We start from the raw sequence: 18,369 nt of genomic DNA on the forward strand, positions 1-18,369 counted from the left end.
ACACGCTTGGTGCGCTGTGGCCTGGAGCCGGCCCTGCTCCCAGTTTAACAAATCAAACAAAGAATTGGAAAATTCCAAAATTATAGTTCCTGATGGCAACCAAAAAATATTTTAGAAGGCCCTCAACCACTTTTATTTTAAAACAAATTATAATTGACCTACACCATTCTTATGTTTTTAAAATCTAAAGATTTTAGAATTGGGACATTAGAGCCAGATCCTGCAAGATCCTATATATACTCAATTCTCACTGACATCAATGGCAGTTGAGGGACCTCTGCAACTCATATAATCAGGCCCTAGGAACCCATCTATAATTCAGTGCCATTTTAAGACAGAAACTGAATAATAGCTACAAGAGACATTACATTTTTAATAAAGGATTCTCCCTTTTCTTAGTATAACTTATGCAACTGGACTATTTTATTTGGCCACCAGGCTCACAGAGGAATGTTGCTGGTCACATTATCTAAGCTTTATGACAACTGTAATGAAAAGATACTCGGTAACCTTTCACTCCAGCAACCAAAGGGCAAGTTGACTCTGTCTTTCCACTGAAGCATATATCAACAGCTGGGGGAGATCACAGCTTTAACTAGATGATTACATGAAAAGAAACCTTCATCTAGAGGATTTTTTTAAGACTATAAAGGCTCTTAGAATCACAAAATTCAATAATTTTGTCTCTTATCTAAGCTGACAAAATTTTCAAATCAAATATAATTTTCCTTTACATGAAAAACTTGGTCTTGTAACTAGTAGAGGACAGGAACTCTCCTTTCCTCAGTCCCTCCACACATGCTCATTAATTCCCTTTTAAAAAGGACATTTTAATTTAGCTGCCCATTTATGAGACAGCCATTTAGCAAGAATTGGTAGGGGAGCAGTACCCCCTTTGAAAGGGGATGGATGGAATCTGGACACAGGCTAGGCTGGATAGAATTTTTGCAGAATCAAAAAGACCAGAAACTACAGAATCCAAGGCCGCTGAGCATCTGCTTCCTAGGCTGTGAAGAGTAGTAGATTTAGGGGAAGCATATTTCTTTCTCCAATATAAGCCCATCACGTAGAGAAGACCCAGGTTTGTGCACAAAGTGGATTGACAGGATTAAGAGCAAACAGTCTCTTTCTTCCAGCAATATACTCTGGCAGAACAGGAAGACATTGGGCCACTACCACAGATCTGATCTGAGGCACTTCTCCCCTCTGTAGATGGCAATAGCATATTGCAGGCAGCACTGAAGCTAGAGGAAAGATAAGAGAATGTAGGTGGACCAACAGGGCCCACTCACTTGGCACTCCCATCTCTATCTAAGGTACTCATATGGCTCCCATTATCCTAGTACCTAAGAGCTTCACATTCTTTATTTTATTATTAAAAATATTATTTTACAGATGGGGAAATGAAGGACAGAGAGGCTAAGTGATTTGACCAAAATACCATAGGATTGCTCTTGTAGAGCAGGAATGGAACCTGGGTTTCCCCATGGCTCAAGCCAGTACTCTAAACACTGGACCATCCTTCCTTCTAGGGGCAAAACCTGAGGCTGAGGAGGCTAATAGAAAGGGAAGAATTTTGACTAAAGGAAAGGAGAAGACACAGCAAAGTATCACATAGGAAAGAAAAAAATATTATCAGGAAAAATTGATAGGGGCCTTACAGGAGGGAAAATACAAAACTGCAAAGATAAATTAGAACTGAAGAAAATGCCTTGAAGATAAGGAGGGGTGAAAGGATAAAAGCCTTAAAGAGCAAATATTAGCAAGAAAAATCAGGAGAGAAGAGAAGAAAAAGCAGTAAGGAGGAAAGGAAATGACGAAGAAAAGAAATGAGAGATAGTCAGCCAAACAGATCGCTGGCATAACTCCACTAGCTTCAAAAAATTTTTTCTTTAATTTACAGAAAACATACACCCAAATTATAATGCCCAGTAACGTACAAACTAAAATATTTGTCTATGGATACAAGGAAACAGGTGATATGACCACCATATATGAAGAAGGGGCCTGCAAACCCTGTTTGTGGATAGGAGGCAAACGTGGTAGCTCAGGAGTGGGGATGATACACAGTGGGAGATAAAATAACCTGTTTTGCTCAGAATAAAATGTTGAGGCTGCAGTTTTTAATGTTTCTATTTGTTTTTTGAATATGTTTGATGGGAAACAAATGGATATGTTTGAGATTCTATAGCGCTGGTGAAGCTAAGGCACACTTTGACTTAATCCACTCTGACCCTAGTATAAGGCAGGTGAGTGGTAACTCTGGTTGAGAAGAAGAGTCTGTCTGACAGGGGGCAGCTGGGCTCCTGGCAGGGAGCTGTGCAAGGAGCTAAGAGTCCGGGCTCTCAGCCCTGCACTCTGCCCCTCCTCTTAAGTGGATGGAAGTGCTCCTGGTGAAAATCCGTATCAGAGGAGGGTAGCATGGACACGAACCGCTGCAGTCATTACTGCAGTGGCTGTAAGTCGACCGTCACCTAACATAGGCTGATTAAAGTTTATAATGTAGACATGCTCATAGATAACACAAAGGGTTTTGGAGGACCCCAAGTTAACCCTCATCCACCACTGGATGAGACACCTTAAAAAAACTTTTTAAGTTTATGTTGGAAATGCTGAAGGGAAGTAAGGACCAAAATGATAACATCATACAAAGGGAACCTATTATGGCTCACCGTGAATCAATTGAAAGTTTTTTTGTTTTTGTTTTTTTAAATCTACTAAATATATTTGAACATAAACTATTTATGCTAGGATCAAAAAGAGTTGCAGAATATTAAAAATCTTTTTTTAAAATGCAACAACAAAATAGAATGCATACCAACAAATCATAGACTAAAAGATTCATACCATTGAACCGAACAATAAATTCCGTGGTTTCACTTTTTTTTGCTGTTTTTCCTTTGGTTTTCTGTAGAAGAGAGGGTTTAAAAGAGTAGTCTTGGAACACAGTTTTTCAAGGCCATAAAATACTGAAACCGTTAACTACACAGCAAGAGGGTCAAATTCTTTCAACCAAGTTTCCTTAAAAAAGAAAAAGAAAAAGAAATATGAAATGAATGAAACAAAAACAATTACTTTGCATCATTGTCACTGTGAGAATCCACTGCAGGGCCCAAAACTCCATTCTGGGATGTACCTACTGGTTGAATCTCTCTAGTTCAGCACTCTCTGGACTGGCAACATCTGTGGTCCGGCATGATCTTAGTGTCAATGTCGATATAGTACAGGTGGAATTGTTGCAGAAATTGTAGAAGTGCACATCGGTACATGCCTTGTGTGAGTTTTACAATGTAGGGTCATCTACAGTGAATGATTTGAAGAAGCAAAAGAATCAAATCCTTAATTTTTTTGCCAAAAGTGACAGTAAAAAAAGTATGAGTGTTCGTAAGACACTGATGGAGCAGAAAAGCAGCGATTTAGATAGTACACTTATACATTGGTTCAAGCTTCGTAGGAATGATAGTGTTAGCATTTCAGACAAGATGATGATGGCACAAGCAAAAATATTCCACAAAGAACTTAACCTGTAGCATGAATGTGACTATTCCCAAGGATGACTTAAAAAATTAAAAAACAGCCCCGGCATTAGTCTACATCGTGTGTGTGAGATGAAAAAAGAAGTGCAGATACGGAAGCTGCCGCTAAGTACGTTGATGAATTTGCACAGTTAGTTGCAAATGAGAAGTTATCCCCAGAGCAGGTATACAATGCTGATGAAACTGCTCTCTATTGGCACTGTATGCCTAAAAAAATGTTCGCTACAGATGCAGAGGAGCCATCATCTGGTATGAAGGAGTTGAAAGACAGGGTAACTGTCCTTGGTTGTAGCAACGCAGCAGGTACACACAAATGCAAGCTCATGGTTACTGAAAAGAGTGTGAACCCAAGGGCATTCAAAAGGGTGAAAAATTCCCAGTGATACACCCTGGCAACAAAAAGGGATGGATAATGATAAATCTACGTCTCAAATGGTTTGAGAAATATTTTGTACTGGAGGCAAGAGCCCATTGCACCTCAGTAGATCTGGATCTGAAGTGCAAAATTGTGCTGATTCTTAACAATTGCTCTGCCCACCCTAACGCAGAGTTGCTTGTCAAAGATAATGTGGTGGGACTGTATATACCCCCAAACTGTACCTCACTGATTCAGCCTTGTGATCAGCGTATCTTACAATTCCTGAAGTGTATGTACAGAGTTTAAGTTTACCTTCAATTGCTAGTATCATTTATGATGAGAAGAGTTTGACATTTGGAAAAAATCTAACCTCAAGGATATGTTTTGGACACTAGCTAGAGCCTGGGAAAGAGTAACTCCTCTAGTCTGAAGATGGATGCACAAATTGTGGCAGTCTTAATGTATGAGGACAGTTCTGATGTCAATGATGAGTCCAATTTCACTGGATTTCAAGTGTCTGAAAACCAAAACATTGTTAGGGAGTTAAGGAGTATGCCAGTGGTATGTCCCACCTTGTAGTGCTTGAGCTGGCCAAGGATTTGGGAGAGGACAACTGGATGGAAGTCAACATGTGCACCTTGCTAATCAAATGACAGCTGAAGAATTGTGCAAATGGTACAGCAGGGAAAAATCAAAGATAAACAAGAAGCCAGTGATGGTGATAAGTATCAGAGGGGTAGCCGTGTTAGTTGGATCTGTAAAGGCAGCAGAGAATCCTGTGGCACCTTATAGACTAACAGACGTTTTGGAGCGTGAGCTTTCGTGGGTGAATACCCACTTCGTCAGACGCCTGCGTCTGATGAAGTGGGTATTCACCCACGAAAGCTCACGCTCCAAAACGTCTGTTAGTCTATAAGGTGCCACAGAATTCTCTGCTGCTTTTAGTGATGGTGATGTAGATGATAAGGATGTTGCAGAAAAAATTTCTATCGATAAATGCATTCAGTTGGCAACAAATTTAATAGAAGGACTGGAGCAAAGACATTTAATTTCTGAGCAAGAAATCACATCTCTCTATATGATACGAGAAAAACTAATTAATGAAAAATCAAAATAAATGAGGCAAGCCAAGCTGGAAGATTGGTGAAAGGTAGTGAAGAGGAGCAGTGAGCAGCACTCTACAGTTGAAAATCCCGTTGCCTCCACTTCATCTACCCTGGATATACCTACAACAGTGATCCCAGACGTAACTCAAATGTAATTTGAGTTAGCCGTTACTGTCATATCACTTTGGAAGCAGAATTCAGGCATCATTTTAGGTGAGTAAATTAATAGATTTACCTGTATTATTATCCATTTCTTTTTCATATTATTTTATGTTTTTTATGCTTTATCTAATTATTTCCTTATGCCAATACAGTAAAATTGTGTAACAACACTAACACTTTGTTATGAAAAGAGACAGTAAGCCTTGGCTAGGTGGCATTCCAAGCATTCTTCCGTTTGTTTGCCTCAGTGAGATAAAAATAAAAAGAGACCAACACGCTACAATACTGTATAATTATTTTTAGAAAATGGTTCGACAAATTCTCTAGTTCGGCACCGGTCAGGTCCCGAGGGTGCCAGACTAGAGAGGTTCAACCTGTATAATTATTTTCAGAAAAGTTACTCACTTTTCCAATTCATATGAAACCCACGCTCCTGCTGATTTTGTGGGAACTTGGGATGTGCACAGAATTAAGTGTTTATTAAAGAAGGGAAGCATTTTCTCAGGATGTATGAAGGATTTGTCCAGCGGTAACTCCCATTATTATTATTAGGGGCCAATGTCTACTTACAGTTAAACTTCTGCAGTCCTCCTTCAGTCTAATCATTCAAATCAGTAAATACATAAAGTTAGATCACTAGCCGGTATGAACTTGCACATTTTTATTGACTTTGAAGGAGAATTAACAGTCTGGGGATCTGGCCATAAATATTTGTTATGTGGTTTGGCATTTCAGATCCATGGAAATCAGAGAAGATGCGATCTTAAAATGCAAACAAGAAATAATACCCACTCTATGGGGTTATGCAATCATTGCTTAATTCAGTATTATATTTATTCGATTTACCCATTTTTCTAAATTTATTCTTTTTTGTGCTTGTAAACTGTTGTGCTCATAATTCTGTTAAAGTTTATTATATGCTGGACAAATTCCTCCAGTTGTGGAAAGGCTTTGTAATAAAGTAACAGACATCTGCTAAACCAAACGATTTTCCAAAAGAAATGAAAGATTCCAAAATGCTAGAAAAACAGAATTTAGTACATTGTCACTGGACTAAAAATAATAAGTAAATATTGACTTTTGTTATGGTGAAAAACAAACTTTATTGACCAGAGAGGTAAATATTGACTTAGAGTGAAGCAAATATACAATGTACTGAAGTTAATGGATCAAATCTTTTTCAGTATGGCAAAAGAAGATTTGGCCCAATATATGTTTTATTACTTATTTTCTGAGTCTTCACCAGAACATCTGGAAAATCTCTCCATAATGGTAACGCATTTCAATGAGGTAACAGTTTTTCCTTAGAAGCTAAAAGACAGATGCACTCAAGAGGATCAAAAAAAAAAAATTATCCTCCTGCAAGGTGAAATAATAGCTTTCAATTAATTTTCTTCAGCCAGTCACAGCGTATTTATTTGCATAAGCGGTCTAACTGGATAACTGGAAAAGACATCAATTTTATTAACTTCTGAAGAGGTAAACAACAGAAATTTACTGAGTCTTCACCTGACAATTTTCAAGCAATCACAATCTAAGGTTTTTCTTATGTCTGTAACATTAATTAATAATAGAGTTCTCTTTATCTGTTGATTTGTTTAGGTCTCTGTTCAGTCAAAAAACATTCTTGATGACCAATAGTCTCAATAAAAAGATCACTAAACCTTTTTCTTTTGTAAAGTAAAGATTATCACAATGCCTGTCAAGTACATACAAGGGATAATTCAATTACCACTTACAGTGTGTGATATCTCAACCTGTGGTACTGGTAAAACTAGCTTCAGTAAAACATCCTTCACTTCAACTTGCAAGAGGTCCTGGAAGCCAAGAGAAACCTTTCCAGCTATCAAAACAAATTACACCAAAGGTAATTAGCCAATGTGATGTTTAAATAGTTTGATCTGTCATTATAAATTAGGTTAATCAGAGCCTTTGGTGGCTTCTGATCCCAAACAGAAGTGTATTACACTTTTACCTATTAAATTAAAGAACAAAAATTGCTTTCTTCTTGCTGTAAAGAAAATCACAAAGGTTGAATTACAAAGTATCAAATATAGTAGATCAAATATAATTTATTAAGTAACATTTCTAAGTCTCAGATACTGAAAGATACAATATCATTTTACAACCACAGAATGGGTTCTAGCTGCAGAGTGAAATGTTTAGATTTTGGGTAATGTCTATTTTACACAGAAGAATTTATATGAATTCCATAAACAGGGCAGTCCAATCTTTTCATACAGAAGTTTTGGTCAGGATTAAGGCCTGATCCAAGATCCATTAACATCAGTGGAACACTTTCTATTAACTCTAATAGCTACTGGATTAGGCTGAGAACCCTGTGTGCGTGTGTATCAAAAGATGAATTTCGCTCTGTCTATGAGTTCTTTCCCTATTTAATAGTTCTGACTTGTAAAATGTAAGGGTTTACAGAATCAGGCCCTTACACAGACGGGAAGAATTTTTGTTATTGAAAAGCTTGAAAGAAAAATTGTACTGTAGATTCACCCACATTTTTTTAAAACATGCTCACTAGAGAACTCTAATATCTTACATAGCGTACTGTCATTATGATACATCATCTGACCTATATACCTTTGTTTGCATCTCCCATAGCAGCAATTAACCCACCACTCCCAAATGTCTCCTTGCCAGCTTCACATATTAGAAATAACTATTTTAACAGCTACTATCAGTGTTACTATGCAACTATAAGAAAATACCAGTTCAGACCACTACTTTATTCTAGGAACCACCTACAGATCATAGAAGTCCCTCTTTCCTGTAGAGGGACACAGAAGATGAGCACCCTCATGTGCAGTGAGCAGAAATTACAACTATTTTCCTCTGTTCAGGGAGCCAAAGACTCAAGGGTCTGATTCTCCTCTCACACTGGTTTTACACCATGTAATCCCACTGATGTTAATAGAATTACTTCTGATTTATAATGTTTTAAGTAAAAGGATGATGAGATGGAAGATTTTTCATACTGTAGCATATAGTGAGATGGCAAGATTACTTAACATTTCACAGAACTGGATAAAGTTATTGCATTTTAAAAAAATGCAAACGTCTGGCTTGACTTCAACAAGAACTTTGCCTGCCATGACCCACAGGATCAAGCTCTAGAGATGAAATCTGGTCCCACTACCGTCAATGGGAGTTTTGCATTTGATGTCAATGGGGCCAGAATTTCACCCAATACGTTTATCAATCTTAAACACAAAATATAACGAAAATTTTCAAAAGTGGCCACTGGGTTCAGGTCCCTCAATTATGGGAGCCTTGGATCAGTTTTCAGATGTGCTGAGCCCTCACACCTCAAAATTGAAATCAATGGAAGCTGTGGGTGCTCAGCAACTTAAAAAATCAGTACTTAGTTGTGAGAAGGCCTGAATACAGAAATTAAAGCATCCAAAATCAGAGGCCATTGTAGAAAATCTGCCCTTCTAGGCAAAATTTTAAAATCCTCAAAAACAAATTTACACTGAAAGTTCTGAATTTTGCAGAAATCTTCTATTTACATGGAACATTATTTTCTTAGGAATAAAACAAAAGAGAAATCTGAAGAATATTCAGGACCATTCTACTCTTCTGCAAACTTTTACATGAAAACAAGTTTAAACCGCAATAGCTGACTGTCTTTTCCACATCTTTTCCTTCACAATTCACTAAAATGCATGCTACTTTTCCAGTTTTAAAGAAGAATAATTCCTTCTATGCATTCCTTTGAAAAATTCCAGCATGTATTGGTAGGAACACTATAACAAAGATTAAGGACTTAATCCTGTAATCTGATTGGCACAGGCGAGCCCCTTTGGGAAGCACCATCAGGATGTATGATTGGGGCCTAAGACACTTTCTTCTAATATTTTTGGCAAGAACAAAAGGTTTAAATAAACTATTAGAAGTAAGCTGTGCTTTTCATTATATCTGAAATCTTGCCTATGATACAAAAGTTATTAGGTACCAAAGGCATGCTCAAATAGCCTGAACACAAACAGCTACATACCTTCCATTGAACTGAGCCTTGGAGACAGATCAGCAAGCAGCCTGCAGATATAAACATTCATAATTTAATTCCGTACTTTCAGTGAACATAGCAATAAGCAACAATCTGAATTAAATTCTCATTTGAAATACTTTTGCTCATTAAAGTATTTTGTTGACTGCTACAAAAAGAAACAAAGCAACCCAACTATCTATTTATATTAAAAATGTTTCCACATACCATATAGAAGGTATTTCTAGATACAAAATATTTATTATAACATTAAAGATTTAGTATTACCCTCCCTAATTTATGAGTCAAATAAGATACTGTTTCATAAAATCCTTCAGTGTCCAAATGTTATGAGGAAGATTCCATGACTGAAGAAATGTAGGAAGGAGTAACACAGTAGGGGGTGGGTCAATATTATAAAATGCACTGTTCCTCTGAAATATGTGAGTATGTCCACATGAATCTGACAGTGCTCTTAGGTTCGTGTCTACACTACCACTCATGTTGGCGTGAAAAAAAAACAAAACACACCCCTGAGCAACATAAGTTTCACTGGCGTAAGTAGTAGTATGCACAGCACTCCGTCAGCAAGAGCTTCTCCCACTGACATAGCTACCGCCACTCATTGGAGATGATTTAATTATGTCAACAAAAGACTTCTCTCCCATCGGCATGGAGCAGCTACGCAAGAAACCTTACAGCGGCACAGCTGCATTGGTACAGCTGTACTGCCTGCTGTAAGGTTTAAAGTGTAGATATAGCCTTAGGACAGCACCTGAAAGCAACGCTGCCAAGAATAAAAACACAGCATCAAGACTATGACTGCCCGATATTGTGATAACAAGGTAGGAATGACATGCAAACCTGCAAGTCTCACCACTTCAGAGGGCCTGAGCACTTTTTGAGCACTTGAGAGTGTATCTGTGTTAGTTATCTCTAAGTTTATGTTTTGTTTTCTTTCCAGTAGGTCAGACATGTCCTAGATGGAATGCATAGGATACTCCCTCCTTTAACCTTTCTTCCCCCATTAAGGCATGCATTCTAGCTGCAAATCAACAGTCAAGACAGTCTGGATGAGGTTCCTTTTGAAGGCTATCAATAATCTCCATAAAATTAGATAAGAGAGGTCGCTGCAGAAGCCTCCTTCTCACCCATCTCCAACACACATGGAGGTTTGCTCTACCTTTAGACAGTGCATACAGTTTCCTTTGATCTGTGGTGTAAGAAAACAGCTTTCTTGTCTGGTGGTTCAGAGTGCTAATGCTAGGCTATTTTATCTACGTAGGCACTTAGATACTCACAGCAGTATGTGCTTTCAGCTACATTTAACTTTTATCTGCAACAGGAATATTACCAAGCCTACTGAATATATATGGCAGATTAACAAACTAGGCCCCAGTTCAGCAATGTAATTAAGCACTTGCCTAACTTTAAACACATGATTAGTTCAACTGAATACAAAAGAACAACTTGTTTGCTTAAAATAAAGCATGTGCTTTAAGTACATTGCTGAATTTGCGCCCTACCAGGCAGCCTACAAAGTGTTCAATACAGTTTTACAAAGGTTTGTTTTTGTTTGTTTTTAAGGCAGCTCTTTAATTTCAGCAGCATGTTTCCAATCAGTACATCCTTGTATCTGTAAAACAAGGGAAGTTCTTGACCTTTGATTTTGCCTGCTAAACCCAGAGATGTCAGATGGTAAACCACCTTGCTGAAGATGAATCCAGGCCTTTGAATATCAGCTGTAAGAAGATGACAACCATAGAACAAAAACACCTGAAAAGAAAAAAAAAAATAGAATTTTCACTACTATACATGAAACAGATCTGTTAATATTTTATGGATTCTGAGATGGTTTCCTGGCAGGAAGTAAAGTTTTTTTTGCAGTTAAAAATATGTTTTAAGTATGCACTATAATCACAGAAAACTGCCTTGACTTTACTTCCTATGCTCATTATTTTGCTTACAGCCTAAACTGCACTCATTCAAAAAGACTATTTTTGTTTTCCAACAAAAACTCAACAATTCCCATTTACTCTAGTAATTTCTTCATTTTTAGTAGGAATTTCAAGATTTTTACCTTTTAAAGGAGTGCTTAATTAGCTATAGACCTAAAATTTTAGATTTTGTTTTTTAAAAAGCCAAACAAATCAAAATAGGGGCCCAAATCTCAGCTGAACCTTTTAACACTGGTCTCACAATCCCTTAGAGTTGGTGTAAATGTAATTTGACTTCAGTAGGACTGAAACATAAGCTTAAAGTGCTTTGCTCATTAGGGATGGATTTAAGTATGTGTTTAAAGCTTAACATGTGCTTAAGTGATTTGAATTAGGGCCTTAATGAGAAACATTTTGGTGCAACCTATAATGCAATTGCTGATGCTAACGAATATTGCAGGGTGTATTCTCCACATTCTGTAGATGCAGTACTTCCATTAATGTTAAATGGAAATTTAGCATATAATTCAACGGAAGTATTGACACCCTCAGGACTGGACTAATACATTTTAGACAAAATTTGGTTCTCAGTTATGGCTTATGCAGCTCCACTGAAGTCAATAAGGTTGCATAGGTGAAATGGAACACAATTTTGCCCATAATTTACTTGCAAATCTCAAAAAATTACATAAATAAAAATGTGCTTCACAATAAGGGAACTCCAATGGAATTTTCTGCTCTGAAGGAACCAAATGTTCTTGAAAAACTATTTTAAAAAATCTTTAAATAAAAACATCAAATCTTTGGTGATTATTTTTATCAACAGAACAGATAATTAGTTGAAAGGTAACATGAAGCATTATATGTACCTCTCTTATAGCTGGATAATCATTGGCAGCCATTAGTGAATCCTTTAATAGCATAAGGATTGAGAGACAGAAATTCTCCATCACCTTTTGATTCCAATCTTGCATGTACAATTGATCCCAAATCAACAACACTGCAGGAAAATCCAGTATAATCACAAAGCCCTACACAAAATTATGAAATGTATTGTATTAAAAATATATTAGGCAATTTCTAATTTATAAAAGCACCACCAAATCTTTCTCTTTCTACTCACACAGGTACCTGTATGGTTTAACACTTTGTTAATGATACCCAGAAACAAGCTTCAGATTGTTAGGGTAAGTGGGGAGTGTTTGACAGGAAAAAACAGTGTTTGTCCAGAATGTAGCACAATGGGGTCCTGGTCTATAACTCAGGCTCTTAGATGCTATGGTAACATACATAAAAATAACAACAACTACTACTGCAGGTGCGATCAGTGTTACTGAAAGGAGATTTTCACCACTAGTTTTTTTGAACTGGACTATCAACTTCGATAAATTATCATAGGTCTACTGAAGTCAGAGAAACTGTACGCATTTATACTAGATGACTATCTGGTCCTTCAGTTTTAATTTAAAGTGGCTCATATCTTAATATTTATTCCATTGACTCATTTGTGGCTTTACTAGTGGCTGAAGAATATAAACTTTAATTTAATATTCTAGATGCAGTTGTAATAAACAACTCAAGATTTTGTTTCCTCAGTATAAAGGTTAAAGTCTAATAAAAAAAATGTAGGTAAACCACCGCTTACAGCTGCTCTTGAGCAGACATATATTTAAATAATGTGGAGAAGAAACCAAAACAGGGGACTTGATTTTTGAAGAAAATGTGTCATATGATTTAGGTTCCAAGTTTTAAAGACTATAGCAAATCTGTTAATAATAGGAAGAAAGAAATCTTTATAAAATTAGAAAGCAAAATATTATTTTCCATTTTTCTATTGTTTCTTTTTTATCTTTCTATTACACTATTTTTCCATAGTGAAAAAATACATTCATTTAGTAAATTAAAATATTTTGGTTTTGTAAAACCAGAACAAAGAGTGGACCTGATTCTTTTCTCACTAACACCAGTTTAACTCTATCTGGTTTGATAGTCATTTCTAATTTACAACAGTGTAAGAGAGACAAGAATCAATCTCCACATTTTTTTCAATTCATTTACATAAATTAGGATATCTTACTTCATCCATCCACTTTCTGAGGAAAATGACTCGGCTTGCCAGTAATTCCTTGGTTAGATGTATGTTTTGCTCAGATCTGTCTGTGGCGGTGTAGAGTTCTTGAACTTTCTCTCTTTCTCGAACTATCAACTCCACCAGGAAATTCTGCAAAGAAAAAAAAAGAGAGTATATTGGATGGGATATGTTACAATATGGAAAAATCAGAAACATTATCCCTAGAGATAAAAAGCTATCTATGTATATTTAAAGATCATTTAATAATTTTACTAAATCATATTTAAAAGTATAACTTTATTCCGTATACTGACTTTTACTACAGCAAACATTTTATTTTAAACTTCTGCAAGTAGTGTAAATATAAAAGACTCTCTAGCTTAAAAAAATCAATATACTTTTGGGTCAACTGCAAAATTCTTTCTGAAACACTGCTGAAGATGAGTGAAGAATTCAGTATCCTCTCTCTCCAGAAGGCTCATCATCCACTCAGCCATTGCAAAGGTCTCTGTCCATGATGGGAATAAGTTTTGATGTAGGAAATGCAGGTACATAGCCAGTTCATAGGGATGTTCAGCTAAAAATTAAGATATCGATTAGTTTATAGAATAGTGAAAATATCTCTCTCTCAAAGCCCTGAGGATTCTTGATCAACTCCTAAGAAAAGTGATACAGGTCTACAGCAATTTTATGTGATCTAATTTAATTACCTGTAGGCATTATTTGCTTAAATGCCATTTGCAAAGGAAAAAGCCAATAGATTAGGTAAGGTTCCCATGTGCCATTGAAAACATAGAGGACATTTAAGGTTTTGCTGGTCTCTGAAATCATATGTTCATTTGTGGCAAAAGAATGCATGCAGGGTGTCTTTTCATATTTCTGTTGGGTGGAAGGAAAGAAACGTTAAATATTTTTAAATAAAACAATGTTTTTAAGGAATAAAATAAATTAAGTAAATGCAATTTCATTTTGATATTTATTTCAGTCAGAATATACAAGCTCTAATCGTTAAAGAATTGGATTCAGCTGTGTTGATATTAACTTGTATGATGTAAACCTAGGGTTTAAATACTAAAAAAAGGTCACAGCTTTACAGCCTTCAACAGCTCTAGAAGAAGGAAGTTATTCTTTGGAGAAAGCAATGGCTGGATACCAGACTGGAAGAAATCTTTACCATCGCAAGAATATGGTAGATTAATTCAGAGGTTTTCAACATTTTTTTCATTTGCGGACCCTGAAAAAATTTCAAATGGCAGTGCAGAACCCTTTGGAAATCTTAGACATAGTCTGCAGACCCCCAGAGATCTGCAGACCACAGGTTGAAAACCACTGGTCTCATTAAGTGCATGCACAGTGTCGTCATCTGTTTGGGCTGTGCCTGAGCTGTCACCTAGTGGTATGGTAGTTTAACTTCCTGTTCATTGAATCACCGAATATTTCTTTTCACAATAAACCTTTGAAATAGTCATGCATATTTTCTCTTCTTTTTTTATCCTCTTGCGCTCTCAGGTGCATAATAGGATGTCAACCAGTTTCTGCCATTTATTTCAGTAATGTGCTGGTCTGTTCAGGCTTCTCAGTGTCATGCTGATGGATATGGCTTCTTTTGATACTGTTAGGGATAAAAGTTTCTCTAGATTTCTCTCTTTTTCTCTTCCATATTATCACTTGTTATGGAAATTGTGTTGGTGGCCTCCTTAAAGCATGTCCTAAATAAGTCCATCCTCATTTAATTTCCAGATTTGCTCTACTTGGAATTCTGATGTTGCAAGATACTCTTTTCAATGCAGTGATACGTGTAGTTTTTTTATAGCTATATCTTTGGCACACCTCATTCTTAGCAATGAATTTTGTTGTAGATTTCAATGACTCTGGTCCATAAAGGCATGATGGAAGTGTTAAAAATAGTTGTGTGTCAGTGCCAATCATCCAACTAACTATTCCAAAACTTTTCAAGTTTATTGAAGTTGTTTGCTGCTTTTCATATCCGTTGCTTGACATCTAGCATAGTGTCATCATCATTGCACATTTAACTCCATAGATTAATAAAATTACTTTTCTTCTAGTGTTCCTTTGTCCACACTAATGGTAATTTCTGAGACACTGATAGCCATATTTCTCTTCCCCTTGTTGATGAACAAACCAACTTGTTTTGCTGTATTTGCCAAAAGCTAGGTCTTCTCTTCCATTAAGTGAATTGTTGAACTAAGTAGGGCAATGTAAATCAGCGAAAAAGGAGGTAATCCAACTGTGTTTTATCATTTGTCCATAAAATTCCTTGGTTGCCTTCTGTGGTTACTTTCCTCAATGACCAGTGCAAACAATAGTGGGGACATAATACACCCTCACCTTATTCCAGTTGTCACTGAATTGGCTGATACTGTGAGCATCTCTGACTGCACATTCAGCATTATCATATAGATCCTTGATTAGTCCAATTATTTTTGCTGGTATTTTGTAGTGTGCCACAATTTGCCAGACTGTCTCTGTGTATGCTGTCAAAAGCCTTCTGCAAATCTATCAAATTTATCACAAGAGGTGCTTACCACTCCACACTTGTTCCATAATATGTCTAACAACAACAATATGGGCTGCACATGATCTCAATGGTCTAAGACCTACTTGTTTTTCTCTAAGATCAAAGCCTATTTGTTTCTTGATATGTTACCGGATGTTATTGCACATGGCTTTCCCAGGCACCGAGACTAATGTGATTTCTCTCCAGTTACTGCAGGTGGTACATCATCCTTCTTTGGCAATTTTATGAAAAGGCTTCTCTTACACTGGGTTGGGTTATTTTCTTTATTCCATATTCTATCCAAAAACACAAGGAAAGTCTGGAGGGCTGTTTCATCACTTGCTCTGGGCATCTCTCCAGTAAAATTATCCTCTCCATTTTTTTAAGTTTACTGATGGCTTTTCTAACTTCTTCATTTGTAAGATCTCCTAAATCAATATCAAGCTCTAGTGGTAGGTCATCATCACACATTTCTAGTAGTTTGTTTGAGCATGGTCTATTTAGAACAGCCTCAGAATGTTCTGCCTGTCTTTTCTGTTGTTCTTCTGTACTAAAAGTCTTTCCGTTTGCATCTTTAATATGGCCTCTGGTACTTCTAAAGGTTCCTATTAGTTATTTGATTGGATACCTCTTCAGACTCTCAACATCTTCTATCAATATATGCCCTTTTATCTCTTCTAGTATTCTTTTTAACCTCTTTGTCTAGAGCACTGTATTCTTGTTGCCATTTGCTTGCCTCTTCACATGACTTAGCATTCATGAGATTTTGCTTTACATTTCTTCTCTTTTCCATAGCTGCCAAGTAGTATTGCTAATCTATTCTTTCTTTTTAGATTTCATTGTTATTAGGACTGTCTTTGAACTTTCTAGATAGTACTCTCTGATGTTTTTCCATAGAGTATCAATGTCTTGGGTTTCTTCATTTAACTCCATTAGAATATTGAAACTGTTCTTCAGTTCAAGCTGAAAAGCACTTTTTGCATTTGGGTCTTAACTGTGCACTGCTGATGCACAGTTGTCTTTTAACCTTTTTCATCCTCTTTAATTTGATCTTCAATTTAGCAACACAAAGGTTATTGTCATTGTGCCCACATCTGCTCCCCTGCAAACATGTACATCTGCCAACGAACTGTGAAACATTCTTAAAAAGTAGAAGTGATTTATCTGGTTCTTTGTAGTAGCATATGGGGAGTTCTATGTCACTTAATGGATTTCTTTATGAGGAAATATTGTTCCACCTATCACTAGTTTGTTCATGCTGCAAATTACTTTTAAAATAAAACTGATGTTCAGTTTTATTGTGAGTTATAGATCACTGAATTATTTAATGGCACTATAAACAGTATGCTTCTCTCTACTGTAAGAATCACTTTCAAGTGTGCAAAGAAGACAAAGTTTACTTCATCTTGTGGACTGGCTGAAATCATACTATGGTGTTTGCAATGATATTCCAGAATCCAGTAACCAACGAAAGGAGCCAGCTAGGAGAACATTACCAAAATGATGACCAATTAAGGACAGGAGAAGAAAAATCCAGAAGTCACCTGATAAACATCAGCAATGAGTGGTATAAGGATGGATGACTTATTTGGAAATATGCAACAGAATGGTAGTATTGCTATGACCAAATGAATATGGTTTTAATCACTATTACATAGGGCAAATATTCATTATGAAGTGCTCAGGACAAGGACTACGAAAATATAGCATGCCAGGTTTTACATTTTCTGACTAACCTCCACAACTGCATTTTCAATAAGGCCTGAAATTGGTGATCGGGTGTCACTTCTAATTTTCAGTTTAGCAATTTGGTGCTCCACTGTTCGTCCAAACTTCACTCTAGCTTCTCTCTCGAGAATTCTGAGAAGATGAAGCACTGATTAATTTCCCTGATTACATATAATTTTCAAAAGCTTGTTATGAACTGAGATGAATTGACATAAAAATACCTGGTACCTAAATGTATCCAAAATACTCACTCTACACATCAGCGTTCAAACACAATGCAGACTACTATATTTTTATGCAATGGTTCCAGAAATGCCCATTCATGATGCCAGTGAGCCATTCCAGAACATGCCACTTTCACAGCGAATTCAAACTTTCTGGAAATGATGGAGGGTGGGAAGGAAACAATCATACACAAAGGGCTAGATCCTCAGCTGGCATAAACAGACATATCAAATTACAAGAACTGAAGGTCTGGCCCACAGCATGTATCTGCTCGGGCTCTGCTGGATGCACATAAGTTCCATTCAAGTCAATGAGAAATGCATGTGCCTAACCAGGGACAAAATTCAGTCCTACATTTGGAAATCATGCAAGCATGTAATTACTAGACTTTTCCATGGGCCTCCAAAAAAACCTCATCTTCAAAGATATTAGTACTTTATCAAATCAGAATCCACTTTTCTGCATTGATTCTTCACTGAACAACAGGGTCAAGTTCAAGGTCTATGAAATGATAGTCAAAGCCCTCCATGAGATTGGCCCTACCTTTCTGAGATAGCATCACTCCATTCATGATTATGACCTCCCAGAACATCTGTGTTCTGCAGAAAAATTAAACTGACAATCGGCTGGGAGTGGCTCATGTACTCACGAGAGAGAACTCTGAGTTGAGTTGGACCTATGATTTTTTTCTGTCAAGGGATAAGAAAGATCACTGATCTCACAGC

At 36.7% G+C, this 18,369-nt stretch overlaps 1 protein-coding gene across 2 annotated transcripts; it reads right to left on the reverse strand.

The window, feature by feature from the left end:
• Window positions 1-6,810: 6,810 nt before the first annotated feature.
• On the reverse strand, window positions 6,811-17,580 carry LOC116827409 (uncharacterized). Of its 2 annotated transcripts, XM_075073915.1 has the most exons (8): window positions 17,428-17,580; window positions 13,884-14,052; window positions 13,572-13,750; window positions 13,180-13,323; window positions 11,972-12,133; window positions 10,827-10,941; window positions 9,175-9,215; window positions 6,811-7,005 (listed from the first exon to the last, which is right to left on the reverse strand). In XM_075073915.1, exons 2-8 carry the CDS (start codon window positions 14,029-14,031, stop codon window positions 6,958-6,960), a joined length of 837 nt encoding a protein of 278 aa, XP_074930016.1. In that variant the 5' UTR covers window positions 14,032-14,052; window positions 17,428-17,580; the 3' UTR covers window positions 6,811-6,957. The 2 variants fall into 2 exon arrangements, with proteins under 2 accessions (XP_074930016.1, XP_074930017.1); XM_075073916.1 differs by lacking the exons at window positions 6,811-7,005; window positions 9,175-9,215; window positions 13,884-14,052 and having other exon boundaries at window positions 10,698-10,941.
• Between the last annotated feature and the right edge of the window lie 789 nt (window positions 17,581-18,369).

Source organism: Chelonoidis abingdonii, chromosome 20, assembly GCF_003597395.2.
Source record: "Chelonoidis abingdonii isolate Lonesome George chromosome 20, CheloAbing_2.0, whole genome shotgun sequence".
Lineage (NCBI taxonomy): Eukaryota > Metazoa > Chordata > Testudines > Testudinidae > Chelonoidis > Chelonoidis abingdonii.